At 40.3% G+C, this 22205-nt stretch overlaps 1 protein-coding gene across 1 annotated transcript in view; it reads left to right on the forward strand.

Moving 5' to 3' along the window:
- PDE1C (phosphodiesterase 1C) overlaps positions 1 to 22205 on the forward strand; it is a 521098-nt gene that overhangs the window by 100572 nt on the left and 398321 nt on the right. The window contains exon 2 of the mRNA XM_077775344.1: positions 1183 to 1233. Coding sequence (XP_077631470.1) covers positions 1183 to 1233 — 51 coding nt within the window. The remainder of the gene's footprint in view (positions 1 to 1182; positions 1234 to 22205) is intronic.

Here is a 22205-nt window from a genome sequence, read left to right on the forward strand (position 1 = left end):
GTCTTGTTTGCTTGTTTGTTTGTAACCTACAAAGAGTGCAGACAGTGGGCCAGTGCAAATGACAAAAAAGTAGACAGATTGGATCCATGAATTTTTAAAATCTGTCCACATGTGGTGAATTGTGAAATCCTTACCTTTGTGAGAGGGTGAAAAGAATTTTTTTACTCCTTCCATGATTTGCAAAATTGATGTAATGTTTATGAAGTAGTTACTTCTTTCGTCCTGCTGCTGCAACTTTGCATACATTCATGATGACTTTAGCAACTCTTTTATTCTGCCTCTCTAGTGAGTGTTTTTTTCCTAAGCTGAAATGAACAGGTTTTTCCATTTGATTGCTTTGGGTGCTCTGTTCAAGTTGACTACAAATATCTGTGCCAGTTTACTATGAAAATATAAAACAACCAAGCTATAATCTTTATGGGCATTAAAAGTGATATTTAAAGTGAATGAAACTTATGTTTCTACTTAATGATTGATCTCACCTTTAATCACAAAGGTGATATTCATAAATATAGGGGATATTAATTATGACTCTATTCACATGATAAATTATATAGAGGCTTGTCAGAAGAGGGCAAATTGCCCTGCTGAGAAGCTTTAAGGGTAAGGTTTTCTAGAACAATTCTCTGAAGAATTTTCTTGGTCTCCCCACCCCATTTGAACTCTCCTGTTTGTTAGCACCTCAATTTAAATATCCTTAATAAAAACCAATCCTGTTGTTACCTTCTGAAATCCTATCTTGCCTTTGGTCCTGTCTGTCAGAGCATAGTGGATTTATGGTAAGTGGTTGGGGTGCATTTATATGTTTTAAGACAGGCTGATAAGAGGAAGCTTGAACCAGAAGGACATACACTGGCTTGGAAGTCAGGCATCCATGCCTCTTACTGTGTGGGTGCAAGCCACTTTATGCCTCGAGACATAGGCAACTACATATTGCTTAGGTTCTCTCCAGCTTGATTCAAATGCACTAACTCAAAATGATGAAGACATTTGTCCTCATTTAGACATCGAGCGCAGCATTGGAAATACAGACAGAGAGGAAGTGAAGTTGCTTTTATTGTCTTACAAAGGTCCTCAAACATGGTTTAATGTGAAATCAGCCAGAGGATTAGCTGTAGATTGGGCATATTCTGTGGACATATGTGCCTTGTTCTTATTGCATTGTCTGCTTTTCTTTTTCAGTCGCAAATGAAGCTGGAGACAAGCCTGCCAGACCACTAGCCCGCTTCTCCCGTGAGTCGATCTTGTTTCTACTCCCTTCCTGGGCTCCTTCAGAGGCTTTTTGCCTGCACAGTGAACCTCTGTAATCCTGCCAGCCGTCAGTAAAATAGAGTAATATAGGAAATATCTTTAGTGGCTTAATATTTCATTTGAGCCCCGTCAGGGGTGAGCTGTTCATTGCTATTGCCTTTTTTTCTTTAAATATTTTTTATTTATTTCTGAGAGAGAGAGAGAGAGAGAGAGACAGTGTGAGCAGGGGAGGATCAGAGAGAGAGGGAGACACAGAATCTGAAACAGGCTCCAGGCTCACAGCTGGCAGTCAGCACAGAGCCTGACGCGGGGCTCGAACCCACGAACTGTGAGATCATGACCTGAGCCGAAACAGGATGCTTAACCGCCAGAGCCACCCAGGTGCCCCTGCTATTGCCTTTTCAATCCTTAGAGCTATGGTTTAGCAAACTGTGCTTTAGGGTTTTGCTATTCCAAGTCGGGTCCTTGGGAGTAGGAAACTTGACATTGCCTGGGGACATTTAGAAATGCAGAGCCCCAGGCCCACTGAATCAGTATCTGCATTTAACAAATCCCTAGATGGTTCCTCTGCACATTTGAGTTTGAGAACTGCTGCCCTGGGAATGTCCTCAGAGAGTTCTGCCCTTGGGGTGGGTTTTTATGAAGACGGCGTGAGAAAGCGTATGTGAAATGCTTGTGGTTGCCGAGGTCCACACATGTGTGACAGCACTGTCAGCACCCATAGTGGATTTAGAGGCTAGTGCCGCTGGCTTTACCTCACTTAGGTGACATTTTGAAGCTTGTGTGAATATTATGAAATAGATTGAGTGTTTTTCCTTGGGCACAGGGATCCCTGTAAGGGCCTTGGAGCTCCCCATCAATTTCACTAGTTTCTTTTGTCTCCAGGTCTTGATATGGGAAAACAGGAGTCAAAAGCCTCTCAGTGTTTTCTGTGCCAGTGTGATCAGCAAATTATGAGGCAAATGAATGCTCTCCCTGGAATGAAAACCCAGATTCCAAGGGAACAGAAATACCAGAGACTGAGCAGGACTGGGTGGACATGCTCCCCAACAGACAGGCAGGGAATGGAGAAATGGTGGGGCTGTAAATCACAACAGGGGAGTATTTCTCTCCAGCACTATCACTACTTGCTGGCTTTCACTTAAAGTAATTTCACTGATAACTTTCTGGGCCTCTGTTTTCTCCATCTGAAAAATAGGAAATTCATACCCATCTTCTCTCCTTTATAAAAAAGTTAACTTCTTTTGAAGTAATGGCACACAAATTCCCAGTCACTGCATTGTTTACTAAGGTGGATCGAGTCTTGGGTGTGGATACGGCCATCGTAAGCCTTAACGTGTAGAATCAAAATTATACTTTCTCTATGTAGAGAGCCTTCTTCCAAATTCTGCCTTCCAGCTTTTTTGGGAAGACTTCAAAACTTTGGGATTGATTCCTAGAAATGGCTTTTATAGAACTGTAATAATAGATGATAATGCGAGAGCATTAAGTGCTCACATTTGAGAAGGTGTGTGTAATAAAACACTCCTTTCTCACTCCCCTCCTACCTGGAACCATTACTTCTCAAAATAAGCATTTCATCCCACGGCTCAATGAGGATGATGAATATACTTTTAGTCCCTTTATTTCTTGATCTCCTGAGCAGTAGTCAGGCATGTTAATAAGCTGGAATGGTAGCCCAACCACGCTGGGTGCATTACTACCTGTACCTCCGCGGGAGTACCTGGTGCTGTGATGCTCATCGCTGGTGTAGAAAGGGGATGGGATGGGAGCCTTTCACCATGGAGCCAGAATGATACCTGGAGCAGCTGGTCCCTTCCCAGACAGAAGAGGGTGACTTCACTTGTAAATGGCTTCCACAGCCTCTAAGTTGTGTGTCTGGGTTGGAAAGAGGATGTGTCACTTGAAAGCTTATTAGGAGAAGATAAGTGAAGAGATGAGAGAAAAAAATATCCATGTAGGAGAAAAGTAATTAGTGACAAACCAATTAAGTTGGGCTGATTCTAGACCAAAAAAAAAAAAAGAAAAATATTTCCTGCCAGTGCACTGTCCTGGGAAAAAAAATTAGATGGCACATTAGCTACTAATTTTTTTGGTAGCAGATACTAGAGGGAAAATATGAGGTGGCTTTTAGGAAGAAAAAAATATTTTTAAAGTTTATGTCTTTATTTTTGAGAGAGAGAGGGAAAAAAAGAAAGAGGCAGAGAAAGAAGGAGAGAGAGAATCTCAAGCAGGCTCTGCACTGTCAACACAGAGCCCAACCCAAAGCTCAAACTTATAGAACTATGAGATCATGACCTGAGCCAAAGTCAGATGCTTAACCAACTGAGCCACCCAGGCACCTATGTATCTATATCTATCTGTATCTGTATCTACATCTACATCTATCTCTATCTCTATCTATCTCTATCTATATTTATATATCTCTATATATAAACTTCTTAAAAGTTTATTTATTTTGAGAGTGAGCATGTGTTCACGTGCATGAGTCAGGCAGGGACAGAGAGAGGGAGAGAGAGAATCCCAAGCAGGCTCTGAGTTATCAGCACAGAGCCTGATATGGGGCTCGATCCACAAAACTGTGAGATCAAGACCTGAGCTGAAATCAAGGGTTGGATGCCTAACTGCCTGAGCCACCCAGGTGCCCCATATGTATCATTTTTGGTGGAGGCCCTGGGGATTGAAAAGGCCATTGTGAAGAAAAAAATAATTCTTAATGTAGCATTGTCTGATTGAGACCTTACTTACCACGTTGAAAATGACCTTGATGGTGTGATATGGTGTGAATGAAATGTTCAGTTTGGGAAAAGTAGAAGGATTTGGTTGACAGACTTTTCTTTGGAGGCATGGCTCTAATTTTTGCCTCAACTAAGACACACATAAAAGCCCGACAGTGAGCACCACCTAGCATGGATTTAGGCCCGATGGGAGTAGGCAACGAGAACATAGGCTAGAGGTGCTGTGAAAGCTTGACCCAAGAGGTGGAGTGGGGCTGTCAGCAGAAAGAGCTCAGGGTGGAAGGAAGGGGCTGGCCCGCTGGCCTCCTAAGTCATCCCAAGGGTTTCATTCCCTTTGGCAGGAGGAGGGGGTGGGGGTCTCACCTTCTGGTTCCTGATGCTTCTGGAATATGCTGCTTATTTCTCTGTAGATTTTGCCCATGCCTGAATCAATATACTTTCCTTGGCTTCCCCGTATTGCAATAGAGATGAGCTGTGTTAATTGTATTAAGAAATTCCAAAAGAGAAGCAGAGGGAAGTAGAGTGTAGTATTCAGGAAAACATCTAGCTTTTCCAAGGGCTGGTTTCTGATCATGCCTTGGCCAGCTGGTTTGCCAGCCTTGCGGGCCTTATTCTGGTCACTTCTGCAATACAGCCCATCCCTGGCTTTCTTCTTGGAACCCCATCTCTAAGAGGCTGACCCTACCACCCAGAACCACTGAGCCTTCCTCAAAGAAATCGATGCCAAAGCCCATGGGTCAGGCTCAGTTCCTGTCACCTTTAGACTGGAGACACTTGATATGCCATGAAGTAGCAGTGCTGTGGTTTTGGACCCTGTGGAGTGAATTATGTGAGTCTCTGGATCCTCTCAGGGACCCTTCATCACCTGCCCCCATCATTTTATGCTCATCAGTGGCTTTTGACCTTAATCAGAGCATTTGTTTTTTTTTTTTTTTAAGTTTTTTAAATGTTTTATTTATTTCTAGGAGAGAGAGAGATAGCGTGAGCAGGGGAGGGTCAGAGAGAGAGGGAGTCACAGACTGAAACAGGCTCCAGGCTCTGAGCTGGCAGTCAGCACAGAGCCCGACGCGGGGCTCGAACCCACAAACCGCGAGATCATGACCTAAGCGAAAGTCGGACGCTTAACCGACTAAGCCACCCAGGCGCCCCTCAGAGCATTTGACTAAGAGCCAGAGGCATGGAGAGTAACCAGGAAGTCATTCTTTTAGGAGTGGAGGTAAGAGAAGGAGTAGGAAGGAGAGAGGGAGGGGAGTGAGATTCAGAGGCAGTGGAGAGTATTGTCTTTCCCTCCAAAACCTGCAGAAGAATGACAGTGTCCAAGAGAATGAGGAATTGAGAGTGACCCTGACAGTAAGGTACTGTAGGAGCCCAATGCGGGTTGGCTCTAGACCAGCAAATGGTTTAGAATGGCACTCATCATGAGGCTAGCTGTCCTGGGGCTGGAGCTGTTGTGTGTGGGGACTTCCTTCCCATGCATCAGGGCCGGGGTGGGCGTGGGAGCATGAGCCTGTAGAGCATCTCACCTTGGTATTGCATGCAAAGCTCTCTGACAGCCAGTATCTTCACTGTGTCTCCATTTTAAAGATGAGGACAACAAAGTTGGGAGAAAACACTGAGAATTTCTCACTGATGGAATTCTAGGGCTCCTAACTCCAAGTCCTGGCTGTTCCCAGTGAACATTACTCCTTGGTCTAAGGGCTGGGTTTGGCAGCTCTGTAGCTCAAAGAGTTGGGGGTCTGCCAGTTTGGTAGGGGAGATGCTCAAACTTTAGCTCAGGGAAGTCATCATAGATCCACACTGTAGTGACTGTCACTACAGTTGGTTCCATCTGGGTTGGGAAGACCTTTCCTCAAACACCCCCTCTACCAGCTCACTGATATCAGGAATTCCCTGAAATAAGTGAATCACTTGAAGACTTGAAACGCACATTCTCTCCAGAGTGAGGACACAGGGGTTCATTCTTATTATAGTGAAAATGATTGATATCAGACCTCTTAATTTTTCCCCCAGACACCTGAAAAAATACAGTATGTAAACAGAGGGAACAAAAGAGAGGCAACCTGGGGTCGAGCCGAGAGGAGTCTCTGTGCTAGCCTAAGGAGTGGACCCTGATTCTGGGGAAGCCTTTGAGAGGTTTTCACACTTGGCTGGCAGCTCAGCCTTCTTTTGGAGATGGAGGTGACGTCTGGGGACCAGGGCTGTGCTGTAAAGAGCTGGACCTTCAGGTGAGGAGCTCCTGGAGTCCCCCTGTGCCTGGGGCTCCTGGACTTCTGGGATGAAGTCACCTGGCTGTAGGACTGGGTCCCCTGCTGGTCCAGACATCTGAGATGCTGGCATGGCTGCCCTCCAGTGCCATCCTGGAGAGCCCTTTTCCCCGGAGATGTCTGTTTATGTGTATGTCAGTCTTCCCAGTAGACAGTAGGCTCCTGGAGGTGGAGGGCCCCACCTGGTCGGCTGTGTACTAACCTTGCCTGGTGTAGGAATAACTGCTTGCTGAGTGAAGACAGAGTCAACTAGGACCTTCTGGCTCTATTCCCCACTTCTCTTCCTCATCCTCACTTCCTAAGCAGGGGGACGTCATCCCATTGCCAGTACACACACTCCTGAAATCGGAGCATGTCCTCAAGGGTCTCCCAGACACGAATGTCAGGGTGTCGGAAGCCATTAAGGACACAGGCTCTGGTGTTAGGCCTGGGCTTGGGTTCTACATCCAGGAATTCTGAATTCTGTGTGAATTTGGGCAGGTAACTTACCCCTCTATGCCACACTTTCTGCATCTGGAGTCCAGGACAATATTAGAAATTATTTCCAGGGTGATTGTGGATGATCGCATGCCAGGGCGAGTGCTGAACTACTTAAAAACATGTGACATGGTCACCGATCTGTTTAGAACAAATATTAGTCATTTGCTATCTCTCCTCACCTCCCTTCCTCCCTTCTTTTCACATATATTTATGGAAGCTTCTGTGCCAGGCCCTAGACACACACATGAGCATAAGTTTGTCTTCAGAGAGCTCACAATCTGACCAGACAATGCAGAAGTCAGCGGCTCTAGTGCAGTTTATGGAGGGAGATGCTAGAGATTGTATGAGGAGCTGCATGAACCAGATGGAGAGAACCCATCTGACCTGGGATGGGAGTAGATTTAAGGGAGTCCTCCTAGAGGAGATAAGTATTAGCTGAGGTTTGGGGAGTGAGTGGAGGTTAACAGGTAGAGAAGGTAACTTCTAATCTTAAAAAAAAAAGCCTTCATGGTCTGTCTATGATCATTATACTAAGTGAAACAAGTCAGATAGAGAAAGACAAATACCTTATGGTCTCACTTACATGTGAAATAATACTCACCCCCGCCCCACCACCAAAAAAACCAAACTTGGAGACAGAGAACAGATAGGTGGTTGCCAGAGGTGGATGGGGGAAGGGATGTGGGGATGGGTGAAATGGGAGAAGGTGGTCAAAAGTACAAATTTCCAGTTATAAATAAGCCCTGGGGATGTAATGTATAGTGTGGTGATGACAGTTAATAATACTGTATTGTGTATTTGAAAGTTGTTAAGAGAATAGATCTTAGAAGTTCTCATCACAAGAAAAAAATTTTGTGGCTATGTATGGTGACAGATGTTAACTAGCCTTTTTGTGGTGATAAGTTCACAATATATGCAAATAAATCATATTATTCACTTGAAACTAAGATAATGTTATATGTCAATTATATCTCAAAAAAAAAAAAAGGGCAATGCAACTTTTCAGGGCTGCATGCAGTGTTCAGATATGGCCACAATGTGGCAGCAGAAGCCCAGAGTTTGGTGTGCATCACTACTCTAGGAGACTTAAGAGGCAGGCATTCAGTGTGGTGGACTTTTGTGAAGACCATCCAGGACATTCATTGGAAGAGCCTGTGCAGTGGGAGGTGTTGGCTCCAAAGCTTGTGTAGCTGGGAAACGCCATTCTGGAGTTTTTATTGCTTCTCTAATTGACGCGAGAATAATTTCTCTCCTGAGATGAGCAATGGCTGGAAAGAAAATAGTGGCATCAAAAGCAGTAAGGAAATGGAGCCTTATTTGACCTCTTTTGCTTTTGGAGGTAAAAATCCAGATAGTGTTGAAAACAGGTTATCCTATTGAAGAGCTGGAATAATTTGGGTAGATGGAGTTAAAGCAAAGGGAGGGTCACTTGCTATATTTGTATTGGGTATATAATGTGGGTAGGTGCGTGATCCTCTTCCCTGGGCAGAGAATGGGCAGGGGCAGATAGGGGTGTACAGTGAGGCTGAACTCTGAGGTTGGGATAGAGGGTGAGACAGCACCTATTACATGGTGATGCCCATTGTGGAACCACAGGGCAAATTCAAAATCCTATCTGACAGAGTGCTAGAATCCAGCCAGAGAGCTTTGTGAAATTGCTTGTCATAGCTAGGGAGGCCTGTTGCAATAATTAGGAGCTTGAGTTGGAGTTGGGTGGGTTATGGAGCCATAATGATGAGAAGAAGGAGGAGATAAAATGGGTAGGAGGAAGGGCCAAGAGATGCCATAAGCAGTGAGCTGTGGCTGGTGGCTGGGTGTTCAGTGTTTCCAGGAGCATGTACTGTGGATGAACTAGAGCCAATATAAAGGGCCCAGAATAGAGCACGAACTGGATCTGGAGATTTTCTGATTTATCTTAAACAACTCTATTTTTTTTTTGTATAGAGCTCTAGGTCTCACCTCAACAGTATTTAAGGACCGAATATCTTCATTTCCCAGTTGTTCCAGCAGAAGCTGGAATTTTAGCTTCAACAATGGCAACTCTAAAATTTCTACACATAAAGGGCTTTGGGGAAGTGATCTAGCTCAGTGGTCCTCAAAGTGGGGTCCCTGGAACTTGTTAGAAGTACAAGTACTTGGACCCCTTACCAGATTTGCTGAATCAGAATCTCTTGGGGTGGGTCCCAGCAGATGCTATTGGTGATTCTGATGTACGCCAGTTTCAGAACCACTGCTTTAGTTGTGAGGGTGGTGGTGGAGGTAGAGGCAGAATCATACAATTAGTATTATTAGTATATTTCCATAGCCACTTGTAATTAGATGTACATAAGACAGAGCAAATGTTAACTGCCCTTATCAAAGAATGGTGTTTTATCATTTTAAGATAAAAATAATTTTAAATTATTTTTGTGGGGGATTGTGGAGGATGGCTGAAGGTGAGTATGGGGAAGATAGTCTAAAGGCACGCTGACTCCTACCCAACCCTTGGAACTGGCACTTCTCTGCATCATCTCTTGAATAAAATTCTCTTTCTAAGGCTATCTCTTGCCTATGCCTTTGCGTCTTTACAACAAGGTCATTATAAGACCTTTATTTGCTGGCCCACTGGCCTCTCGCTTGCACCTCCAGACCACATGTACCGTCACCCTCAAACTGCAGTTTTTGTCATGATATATTTGTATTTCAGAACCATAGACAGTTCCCTACTTTTGTTCACCCAAGATTTGTCTGCTTGACCACAAGGGGTTCCAGATTGTATCTTACTCGTTTTCTCCACCCCTTTCATCAAATATAGTTGTTATCAGCCAAGCCAACCTGTTTGATTCAGTAAACAGATATATCAACCCATTATCTTACATTTGAACAATTTCATGTTAGACTAGAACTTAAAAATGATCTAGTCCAAAGCTCACCACCTCATGTAAAATTCACATCCTCTTTATGGCATCCTTGTCGGGGGTTCCTGAGCTCTCTACAAGAACTTGTCTAATGGGGAAACCTCAGCTTGTCCTGGAAAGGGTTGATGGTCATGGTCCTAGTGAAGGATTGGAGAGCATATGTGTGTTTGAGGAACTGAGGCGCACTTTGATTTTCTCTTTTTGAATGTCTATGATCAGGTCTTTTAATATATCCACTGTATCACTTGGTCCCCAATATATTAGCCATTGGTTCACCAATGGATGTCTGGTGATACTATAAGTAGGTTCTAGGAGCTTGTGGATGGTGTGTAGCCTACATGTTAACTGGAGGCCCCTGGCCCATTGAGATCTAGGTAAAGAGGCCCAAGTTACCATTGTGTGCCCTTTGGAGGTTCAGAGTACTCCTTTATGTTTCTGTGAATACCTACTCTTCTCCTTGTCCTGATTTCCTATCTCTGTTGATTGTTTCCTTCTATATGCTCTGGCTGTCTTATCTGCTCTGACATAGACTCAGATGTGGAACAAAGCCTTTGGAGTAACCAAAGGCTGTTGGTCAAAGCAGAACTTGACCGAAGATGAGAGACCCACGAGAGAGATTACAATATGCCACTTATGGAGACAAGTAGAATTCACAGCCCTGTTCTCAACAGCCCTATCATCCATCTCACCACCAATGATTTTTTTAAAGACCAATTTGCCCTTGTAGCTGCTGGCCTTCCACCCCTTGATCCTTCTCTGCCTACCATCCTCCTTTCTTTGCCCCATATTTCCATTTCCCTCTTAGGAATTGAAAGGCACCCCTCCCAGTTTCTTACACAGAGTACCTTGATCATCACGTTCATTGCATTGGTATGTGCTGACACTTTTGACCTCAGCACCTCATCTCTACTTCTTTTGACTTTTTTCCCCTGCATGTAGACTAATTTCTTTTTTCCTGTGAGGAATTAGAGTTTAACTTGTTGAGATACTAACAAATATTTACTCCTTACTACATATATGTAGGCTTACAGAATTTAAAAATCTTATTAGAAATTTTCTGTGTGTAATGTAACCTCAGGGAGGGCAAAGAAGACATGGGTTGGCTATTACATGTCAAGCACTTCCTCCTTTCCCCTCTCAACACATGCTCCTTTGAATAAAGTTAGGATGAAGTTTCTGGTTTCAGTGAAAGGTGGACTAGGATAGCCTGAAACCACTCCATTTTTATATGCATGTAGAAATGCTGAGTAAAACACTTAAAAAAACCTTTAAAATGCATAGTTAAACTTGCAATAAAGAAAGGGAATTATGCAGGTGTAAATGAAGGAGGAATTTAATATTAGTACAGCAAGGTGTAAACATGCCTGCTGATTGTGCAGCTATGCTGTGTGGGGTGGTGTTGCCAAGCCCATGGTATCTAATAAAGTATATGTTGACATCCACATGGGGTAAGGATTTCAGGCCTTGGGCTGTGCAGAGTGGCAAGTTGGATCTGAGACTTCTGCCTGATCTTGGGCTCTTAAAAGTTAGATGAAATGGATCATTTCCTTGAGAAACACAAACCACTACAATCTGCCAATTATGAAATAGCCAATAGCTTTATAACTATTTAAAAAATTGAATTAGTAATTAAAAATTCCTAAAAATAAATCTCCAGACCCAGTTAGTTTAACTGGAAAGTTCTACCAAAATTTTTTAAAAAAATTAACACCAATTCTACATATTCCTTTCCAGAAAATAAGGAGGAGGAAACATTTCCCAATTCATTTTATGAAGTTAGTATTATCGTGATACCAAAACCAGAAGACTACAGACCAATATCCTCATGAATGTAGATGTAAAAGTTTTTAACCGAATATTAGCAAAATGATTCAACAATATAAAAAGAATTGTACATCATGCCAAGTGGGGTTGATTCTCTTTCATAATTGAAAATTAATGTAATTCACCATACTAACAGGCTAAAGAAGAAAAATCAAATGATTATATCAATTGATTTAGAAAAAGCATTTGATGATGTTAAACATCAGGGAAATAAGAATATATGGGAACATCCTCAATTTGATAAAGAGCATCCATAAGAAACCTACAACTAACCTTATACTTAAGGGTGAAAGCCTGATGCTTTCCCCCTAAAGCTGGGAACATGATGAGGATATCTGCTCACATCCTTTTATTCAACAGAGTGCTAGAAGTTCTAGCCTGTGCAATAAGGGAAGAAATAAATGCATGAAATAAAATGCATACAGTTCAGAAAAGAAGAAATCGAATTATCTGTTTGCAGAAATCATGATTGTTTATCCAGAAAATTGTCAAGAATCTATTAACAGCCTTCTATAATAGTGAATTCAGCAAGGTTATAAGATGAGATAAACATAAAAAATCAAAATTAAAAATAAAGTAGTATTTTCAGTTGGTGAAAAGAAGTGAAATATATAGGTGTAAATCTAGTAAAACATGTATGAGACTTATATGTGGAAAACTACAATGGTGATGAAGTGTCAAAGAAAATCTGAATAAATGGAAAGATATACTGTATTCATGGATTGGAAGACTCAACACAGTGAAGATGTCAGTTCTCTGTAAATTGACATACAAATTTAACACAATTCCTATTAAAATGCCAGTGAGAGTTTCTGTAGATATAGACAAGATTATTTTATAATTATATGGAAATTAAAAAGAACTAGAATAGCTAAAACAATTTTGGAAAAGAAGAATGAGGTACAAGGAATCAATCTATTTGATTTCAAAGCTTAATGTATAGCTACAGTGATAAAGACTAGGTGTCACTGGTAAAAGGATAGATTCATAGGTCAATGGAACAGAATAGAGAAGTCAGAAATAGATTCATACAAATATACCCAACAGATTTTGACAAAGGTGTAAAAGCAACTTAATAGAGCTACTCTAGCCTTTTCAACAAACAGTGTCAGTGTATTTGGACATCCATAGGGAAAATATAAACCTCAATCTAAGTCTCAAACTTTATATGAAAATTCACTCAAAATGGATTATGGATTTAAACATAAAATCTAATGCTATGAAACTTTTAGGAAAAAAAAGTTCTTTATCTTTAGATAAAGAAAAACGTCACAGGATTATGAAGGTAGGCAAGAAAGACTTGGCACCAAGAGTGTGATCCATAAAAGGAAAACATTGATAAATTAGACTTCACCAACATTAGAAACCTTTGTTCTGCAAAAGACCCTGTTAAGATGTTGAAAAGACAGCTAGAAAGTGGGAGAAAATATTTGCAAATAATTATGCTCTCTAACAGAGTTCCAATATTACATAAAGAATTCTCAAAACTCAAAAGCAAAAAAGAAAACACGCCATTCAGAGTATGGCCAAAAGACAGAAAGAGACATTTTACCAAAGAAGATACATAGATGACAAATAGGTACTTGAAAAGTTGTTCAACTTGATGGGCCATTTGGGAAATACGAATTAAAGCCACAGTGAGAAACATCTACCAGAATGGCTAAAATAAAAAAATAGTGACCACACCAAATCCTGAAAGGATGCAGAGAAATGACATCATTCATACATTGCTGGTGGCAAGCCACTTTTAAAAAGTTTGGCCGTTTTTCTTTTTCTTTTTCTTTTTTTTTTAAAAAGTAAACAGTGCAACTACCATATGACTCAGGAATTGCACTTCTGGGCATTTATTCCAGAGACACGAAGACTTATATTCCCACAAAAACCTGTATGTGTGACACCTCACACCTGTTAGGATGGCTAGTGTAAAAGAAAAAAAAATAAAAGAAAACCCCAAAGTATTGGCAAGGTTATGGAGAAATTGAAACCCTTGTACACTATTGGTGGGAATGTGAAGTAGTACAGCTGCCATGGAAAACGGTTTGGTCATTCTTCAAAAAATTAAAAATAGAATTACCATATGATCCAGCAATTCTGCTTCTGGGTGTGTACAGCAAAGAACTGGGGTAAAGAATTGGAGTATTATTCACAGTACCACAAAGGTGAAGCAGCCCCGGTGTCTATCAGTGGATGAATGGATGAATCAAATATCTACAGAAGAAAATGTACATACAATAGAATGTTATTCAGCCTTAAAAAGGAAGGAAATTCTGGCACATGCTACAATATGGATGCATCTTGAGGACGTTATGCTAAGTGAAATAAGCCACTTATCACAGAAAGATAAGTACTCTATGATTCTACTTACTTGAGGTACTTAGAGTAGTCAAATTCATAGAGACAGAAAGCAGCATCATGGTTGTCAAGGGCTGAGAGGAGGGGACAGTTCATTTCATGGGGACACAGCTCAGTTTTGCAAAATGAAAGGAGTTTTGAGGGTGGATGGGGGTGACAGTTGTGCAACAACATGAATGTATTTAATGCCACCGAACTTGGTTACACATAAAAATGGTTATAATGGTAAATTTCATATTATGTATAATTTACTACAAAAAAAACCCTGTATGCACATAGTTATAGAAGTTTTATTCATAATAGCCACAAATTGGAAACAACCTAGATTTATTTATCCAGTGTGTGGTTAAACAAACTGTAGCCTGCTCGCACAGTGGAATACTGCTCGGCAATAAAAAGAACAAGCTGCTGATGCAACAACGCATGTGAATCTCCAGAGAATTATGCTGCATTAAAAAGCCAAGGTTATACGTATACGTATGATTCCATGTACACAGCATCATTGAAATGAAAAAATTCTAGGAAGGGAGAACAGATTAGTGGTTGTCAGGAGTTAAGGAGGGAGTAGGCTGGGAGGAAACTGGTGTGGCTATAGATGGATAACATGAAGATCTTTGCCATGGCAATGTTCTGCCTCAGTGTCCACAGTCTGGTTATGACATTGCACTATAGTGTTGCAAAATGAGGGCTGCCTAGGTGGCTCAGTTGGTTGAGCATCCGACTTTGGCTCAGGTCATGATCTCACAGTTCGTGGGTTCAAGCCCCACGTCGGGCTCTATGCTGACAGCTAGCTCAGAGCCTGGAGCCTGTCTTTGGATTCTGTGACTTCCTCTCTCTCTGATCCTCCCCTGTTCGTTCTCTCTCTCTCTCTCTCTTCCTCTCTCAAAAATAAATAAAACATTAAAAAATTAAAAAAAAACCATTACTATTGGGGGAAACTGGGTACACGGGATCTTTGTATTATCTCTTACAAGGGCATGTGAATTCATAATTTTTTTAGAGTAAAAAGTATAAAAAAAACCTTTGAGATGACTTTTTGTAGCCTAGAAGTCAAAATTCTTGGCATATGACACAAGGCTCTTCAAATTCTGGCCCAACATGACCTCTCCTCTCATGCCCTAATTCATTATTTCAGCCTCAGAAAAATGAAATTAGTTGCCCTCCCATGCTGTTTCACTGCTCCATGCCTTTGTACATGTGGTTCTGCCTGAAATGTTCTATCCCTCTGATGATCCCCAAGCCAACCCATTCATCTCTCAAAACTCTGGTCATAGGCCACCTTTTCTGTAAAGCCTAGTCTGAACCCTGGGACAAAATTATCTCTCCCTGCTTTGTTTGGTATCAATGTATTTCTACACAGTTATATTATTACTTGCTTCATACTGTATTATAAATTTCTCTTTAATGACTATCTCCCTACTAGATTTTTGAGTTTCTTGAAAACAGAAACTGTACCTTGTCAGTCAGTACTTAGTAAGTGTTCAATTGGGTTGAAAGCAGAGTGAATAGAAATGTTCTAGATCTGTAACAATTCCAAACAAGGGGATAAAGCCACTTACCACTTGGACAGTTCTTAGAGATTTCTACTCAATTCCCTTACTAGAAAGAGTTCAGATGCATTTTAACTTATGGGACTCCCGTGACTTACCAGTCACAACTTCCCATGATACCTTCTTTCCAACAAATACTTATGGAGCACCTACTGTGTGCCACGTACTACATTCCATCCCTCTGCCTTCTCCCCACTGACAGGCAGGTAGACTAAGGAGGTGCAGTGGTTCCTGCCATGGTGTGTGTTAGGTCTTGGCTAACCCTTGGGTTGAAGCCCAGGCTGGACATATCCAGTTTTGCAGGCTGTAGTATGTGCAATGTCAGTGTTTATCAACGTGCAGATTAAGCTATGAACAGCTCCCTTGTAGTTATGAAGTCTTAGTGGAAATGATCACATGAGAGCGGCACTTCTGGGAACCTATGAGAGAACTGCCTAGTTCTTTCCAGGCCAGTAAATTTTATGAATCCAGGTTCCCTAGTCCATAGGGTAAGATAGGAAGAGAGGTCAAGGTGTGAAGCCATTTGGGTAAGAAACTGAAGAAAACCCATGCATGATACAATTGAAGTACATGGAAGGAAGAAAAGACTGAAGTTTATTGAAGTTTCTTACCATGATTTCTACAGTCTCAGAAGCAGGTATCTTAGATGCATATGAATAACTTTGAAAGGACATTTTGGGTGCAGGAATATAAAAATGAGTAAGTCACGGTTCTTTTCCTAAAGGAGCTTACTACCAACAAATGGTCCATTGTTTTTATTTTATTACCAGCAATGGCTAGTTTGGGTCAAAATTTGAAAGGCTCTTCTCTGTGACTATATATTACCTCAAAGTCTGTTTTTCTGGAACTCTTGATTAAAACACCAAATCTCCAAGCAATTCATTTCAAACACTTTTATTTTTGATCACAGTACACATACCATTTCAACATGTCTAGGATGAATGTGGCACATTCTTCCAAATGCTCAGAGCACTTTCATACATACTGAATTCATTCCTACCAAGTTTTTATAATGAGGTTAAAAAATCCGTGCTGGAACTTCCCAAAGGAATACTAGGCAGATTTACAAATGAATCATCCAGCAGATGGTAAAACTTAGATTTTTGCATGCTTTGCAGACATTAGCATATTTCAAGGTAGTTATGCATTGAAAAATTTTCACTTAATTATGGGGGTGGTAGTGTCTGAATTAGTGGAAAGTCTAAATAAATTATGAAAAATTTAAAAAAATGCTATCTTTTTACTCTCAAGTACCTAACTTACACTGACCATTAACAAAGTGTTTGTCAAGTAGATTTCATTCTCAACAGATAAACTTCTCTTTTAATTAGTATACTAAATGAATGCTGTCAAAGTTCTTGAAAACAGTCTCCTTTTAATCTTGTCTACATCATTACTCTGCTGAACAGACTCATTCTTCTGATGTATGACAAAGAGTAATCGAGACTTTTCCTCTTGGAATTGATGGTCTCACTATATAGTGATCTACTACACCATATGAATTTCTAAATAGACTTTGGAAATTATGTGGGAGCTGTGCCTATCAGTTGGGCAAAGACAGATGCAAGGCTTTACTCTTGAAGCAGGTTGGGCACAATTTTTTTTGTGCTCACTCTTTAGGCTTGGGTTATGCATTGCTTATTATGGTAATTGGATATAAATGTCAATCTTACTCTTGGTTCTTTATGCTGGATTTGTCTGGCAGCCCAAGTAGACAATGAGTGAAACCTAGAGTGACCTACATACCTTGCCTGTTGGAAAATAATAATCTCTGTATGAATCTTTTTGCATTCCAGAATGACTTACCTAGGGTTAAGTCCAAAATAAAGTCTAAACAAAATATGAAGAACTAGAGAAGTGAAATGCCATCATAAAAACATAGCGAAGAAGTAGCCTTCTGAAAAATGATTTAATGTAGAAGCCAAAAGAAAACATGTAAATGCTCCTTTGCATTCTCCATAAGAAGAAAGAACACATAGCACTTCTAAGAGAGGAGCAGAAAGCTGTAAGAAAAGAAGCAGGTTGGGGCGCCTGGGTGGCTCAGTTGGTTAAGTGTCTGACTTCGGCTCAGGTCATGATCTCACATTCGTGGGTTCGAGCCCTGTGCCAGGCTCTGTGCTGACAGCTTGCTCAGAGCCTGGAGCCTGCTTCAGATTCTGTGTCTCCCTCTCTCTCTGACCCTCCCCTGCTCATACTGTCTCTCTCTCTCTCTCTCTCTCTCTCTCTCAGAAATAAATAAAACATTAAAATAATTAAAAAAAAAAGAGAAGCAGGTTGATTTTGATTTAAGATGCATAGAGAAACAGTACAAAGAAAGTAAATATGGTACATAGGAATTAAAATTCATGTTGAAATATAGAATTTACCTCGAAAAAATATAATCAACTATTGGAAGACAAACTTGAGAAACAGGGTCTTACACCATAGATAAAAATGATAAGCAATTGAAAATGATGAGAAAAGATAAAAGGAGGTCAGAGAAAGAACCAACACATGTAAATGAATCATAGATGCTCTGAGACTAAAGCCAAACAAAATAATTGGAGCAGAAGCAATAATCAAAGATAAAGTTGAAGGCAGCTTGCCTGAATGGAAGAAAGTAGGGCTTGAGTTTCCACATTGAAAGGGCTTATGGTGTTTCAGGAAAATAAATTTAAGAATCAGTAAAAATAACTCACAATTACATATATGCTAGCAAAATGTTTGAAATACAAAGATAAAGAAAAATGTTTGCCTACAAAAGAAAGAAAACCTATCAGACTTGGCTCCTAATTCTCTTCTATAGCACGTAAATGTCAGAAGATAATGAAGAAATATGTTGAGTTTAATGTAAATTCAAAAAAATCTCTATTAAAGTTGTTGTTCATATATAACTCATTAACCCTGTCATTCCTGGAAAGAATTATTCAAGGGTATACTTTAGCCAATTGAAACATGAATCAAAATAAATTTTGTAGAGCTGTACTGTCCCATAAAACGTGACTCTTGAGCACTTGACATGTGACCAGTGCTAACTGAGATGTGTTTTAAGTGTAAAATATCTGCTGGATTAAAAAAACAAAACAAAACAAAATCTAATTAATGTTTTTATATGGATTACATGTTAAAATGATAATATTTTGGATTTATTGACTTTAAACATAGGATGCATGTATCTTTTCAAATTATTGTTTTCATTTTCTTTTTTCTTAGATTTATTTATTTATTTTGTGTTTTTTTTTTAAATTTTAATGTTTTATTTATTTCTACGAGAGAGAGAGAGAGAGAGACAGTGTGAGCAGGGGAGGGTCAGAGAGAGAGGGAGTGACAGACTCTGACAGGCTCCAGGCTCTGAGCTGGCTGTCAGCACAGAGCCCGTCGCGGGGCTCGAATCCACGAACCGCGAGATCATGACCTAAGCGAAAGTCAGACGCTTAACCGACTAAGCCACCCAGGTGCCCCATTTTTATTTATTTATTTTGAGAGAGAGAGAGAGAGCACATGCACGCAGGAGGGGCAGAGAGAGAGGGAGAGAGAGAGAATCCTAAGTGGGCTCCATACTGTTAGTGCCAAGCCCAGCATGGGGTTCGAATTCACAAACAGTGTGATTGTGACCTGAGCTGAAATCAAGAATCAGATGCTTAACGAAAGAGTCACCCAGGTGTCCCTCAATTTCTTTAGATAAATGCCCAGGAATGGAATTGCTGGATTATATTGCTGGTAGTTCTATTTTTGTAAATATTTATTTTTGAGAGAGAGAGAGCAAGAGCAAGAGAGAGCAGGGAGGGGAGGGGCAGAGAGAGAGGGGACAGAGGATCTGAAGTGGGCTCTGTGCTGGCAGTAGAGAGCTTGATGTGGGGAGTGAACTCATGAACTGTGAAATCATGACCTGAGCCAAAGTCAAAAGCTTAACTAACTGAGCCACCCAGGTGCCCCTATGGTAGTTCTATTTTTAATTTTTTGAGGAACTTCCATGATGTTTTCTATAGAGGCTGTACCAATCTACGCTCCTACTGTGTACAAGGGTTCTCTTTTCTCCACATCCTTGCCAACACTTGTTATTTCTTGTCTTTTTGATAGTGACAGGTGTGATATGGTATCTCACTGAGGTTTTCATTTGCATTTCTCAGATGATTAGTGATGTTGAGCATCTTTGCATGTACCTGTTGACCATTTGCATGTCTTGTTGTTGTTGGCACACCCAGTGCAGAGCCTAACATGTGGCTTGAACTCACTGCCCTGAAATCAAGGCAAGAGCTAAGATCAAAAGTTGGACCCTCAACCAACTGAGCCACCTAGGCACCCCTTGCTGGTCTTCTGTTTGATTAACTTTAAATTGCTAAATAGATGAATGGCTACCATATTGGATAGCTCAGCTCTAGAAAGTAATCAGAAAAGAAAATAAATATTCAAAACTATTAATATATAGGTGATGATTAAAATAGAAAATGCATCAAAATCTATGGTAATGAATTTGGATATCTCTACAAAATGGCAATTTTAAAGGAAAATACACCTAAAGAAATAGATGCCTGAAATTCAGCAATAGCACGATGACATTGAAAAAAATTGTGAAATAATTACTTTGCTAAAAATACGTTGGATCTCAAGAGTTTTATAGGCAATTATATTCAAATAACAGGGATAGGTTATTCCTATGATGACAACTATGTAGAAGAAGAAAGTAAAGGCTAATCTTTATGAATATAATTGCAAAAAGCTTTCAATAGAACTCTAGCAAAGCAAATGTATCAATATACAACAATAACAATACAATTTGACCAGGTAGAATTTATTTGAGTAATCCAAGGTGGCTTCACTCTTATGAAGTGTTTTAATGTATAATCCAGATGTCATATAAACATGCCTTTTAAGGCCTGCATGAGACTGTTTCAAAGCTCCGTCCCACATCTATTTTTTAAAGTTATTTATTTATTTATTTATTTATTTATTTATTTNGTGTCAGCACAAAGCCCAAAGCAAGGCTGGATTTCACAAACCACAAGATCATGCCCTGAGCCAAAATCAAAAGTCAGATGCTTAGCTGACTGACCCACCCAGGTATTTCCCACATCCAGTTTTAATTACTAAAATTCTATCAGTGAATTTTTCAAGGACTTCTCACCATCATTTCCTGAGTCTGATGAAGTTTTTCCTACCCTTTGTGTCTTGCAGATGTTGCTTTACTTTTTTTCCCAGACAATAAACAAAAGAGGAGACATAGCCTGTTCTTCATAACTTTCAAATCCTCTCCTCATCATCACTTTCATAAAGCAACAAGGGTGTAAGGCATTTTTACTGTAAGACAGTTTTACGGAGAGGTGATTACATTGCAGTTCTACCCGGCACGTAACTCAAACATGGATATAAGGTTTATGTGTTCTTGGAAAGTTCTTCAGTTACTGCTGTCAAGTATGGTTGCAGCTTGGAGCTCTCTTGAAGACTGTCTCTCCCCCACTTCTTTCCCCTCTTTTCTGCTCCTGCCCATTTCTTAATTCTTTTCATTCTATATGCAGAAGTGTGTGACTCTTTCTTTTTCCAAATTTTTAATGTTTTTTTTACTTTTGAGAGAGAGGCAGAGTGTGAGTAGGAGAGGGACAGAGAGAGAGAGGAACACACAGAATCTGAAGCAGGCTCCAGGCTCTGAGTCATCAGCATAGAACCTGATGCAGAGCTTGAACTCAATAACAACAAATTCATGACCTGAGCTGAAGTCAGATGCTTAACTGACTGAGCCACCCAGGTGCCCCTATAACTCTCTCTTTGTTGTTTCTTTTCAATCCATGCCTTTAGGGCTTTCACCTCTGCCCCCCACCCATCCCTTGTTTTATGAAATTATTTTTCCAACAAAGTTCCTCTGAGGATATTTGATTCTATCTGGGAAATAAGTTTTTTTCTTTCCATTTTGCTATCAATATAACACATCAGTAGGTCAAAAAGAGAGGGAGAGAGAGAGACTGGGGGGGGGACAGTGCATGATTATCTTAATATATAATAAAGCCATTATTATTGAATTGTATATTTTTGGGGATAGATAATCACAAACTCAATTATAAAAGGGAATTTTATAATAAGGCTACAACAGAAAATTTTATAGACATTTCATAAATAGAAAATTAAGTGAAGCTAACAAAATGATAAAATTGCCTGTTATTGCCAGTATGGTTTAAAATTCTTCTGGAAATTTTAGCTGATGTAATAAGGTACAAAATAGAAATAGGAGGCATAACGATTAGAAGTGAGAAGGGAAGAGGCGCCTGGGTGGCTCAGTCGGTTGGGCATCCAACTTCAGCTTAGGTCATGATCTCGTGGTAATGGGTTTGAGTCCTGCATCGGGCTCTGTGCTGACAGCCCGGAGCCTGGAGCCTGGAGCCTGGAGCCTGGAGCCTGCTTCAGATTCTGTGTCTCCCTCTCTCTCTGCCCCTCCCTCTCTTTTACTCTGTTTCTCTTTCTGAAAAACAATCATTAAAAAATTATAAAAAAAGAAATGAGAAGGGAAAATTATTGTAGATGGCATATGTACTTAGAAAAACTAAAACAAAGAAACTAGGAAATCCTTTAAAAGAGTTAAGAGTTTATTAAGGAGACAGACTGTTAAGTAAATACAATAAATAAATAGCTATCTTATATTTTAGCAATAATGATTTAGAAAATATAATCTAAAAGTATACTCTGTGAACAAGAGTGGACCAACATATACACTGCCCCGAAAAAAGCCTACTAAGAATTTCCAGGTCCATAGAAAACTAAACTTTACCCAAGGAAATAAAAGTCTTGAATTCATGGGAGAACATTTTTGTTGGCAGGTGACAGAAACTCAGTACAAACTATTTTAAGCTCAGAATGGGATTATCTGCAAGGATACCATAG

Source organism: Crocuta crocuta, unplaced genomic scaffold (genome assembly GCF_008692635.1).
Source record: "Crocuta crocuta isolate KB4526 unplaced genomic scaffold, BGI_CrCroc_1.0 scaffold197, whole genome shotgun sequence".
NCBI lineage: Eukaryota > Metazoa > Chordata > Mammalia > Carnivora > Hyaenidae > Crocuta > Crocuta crocuta.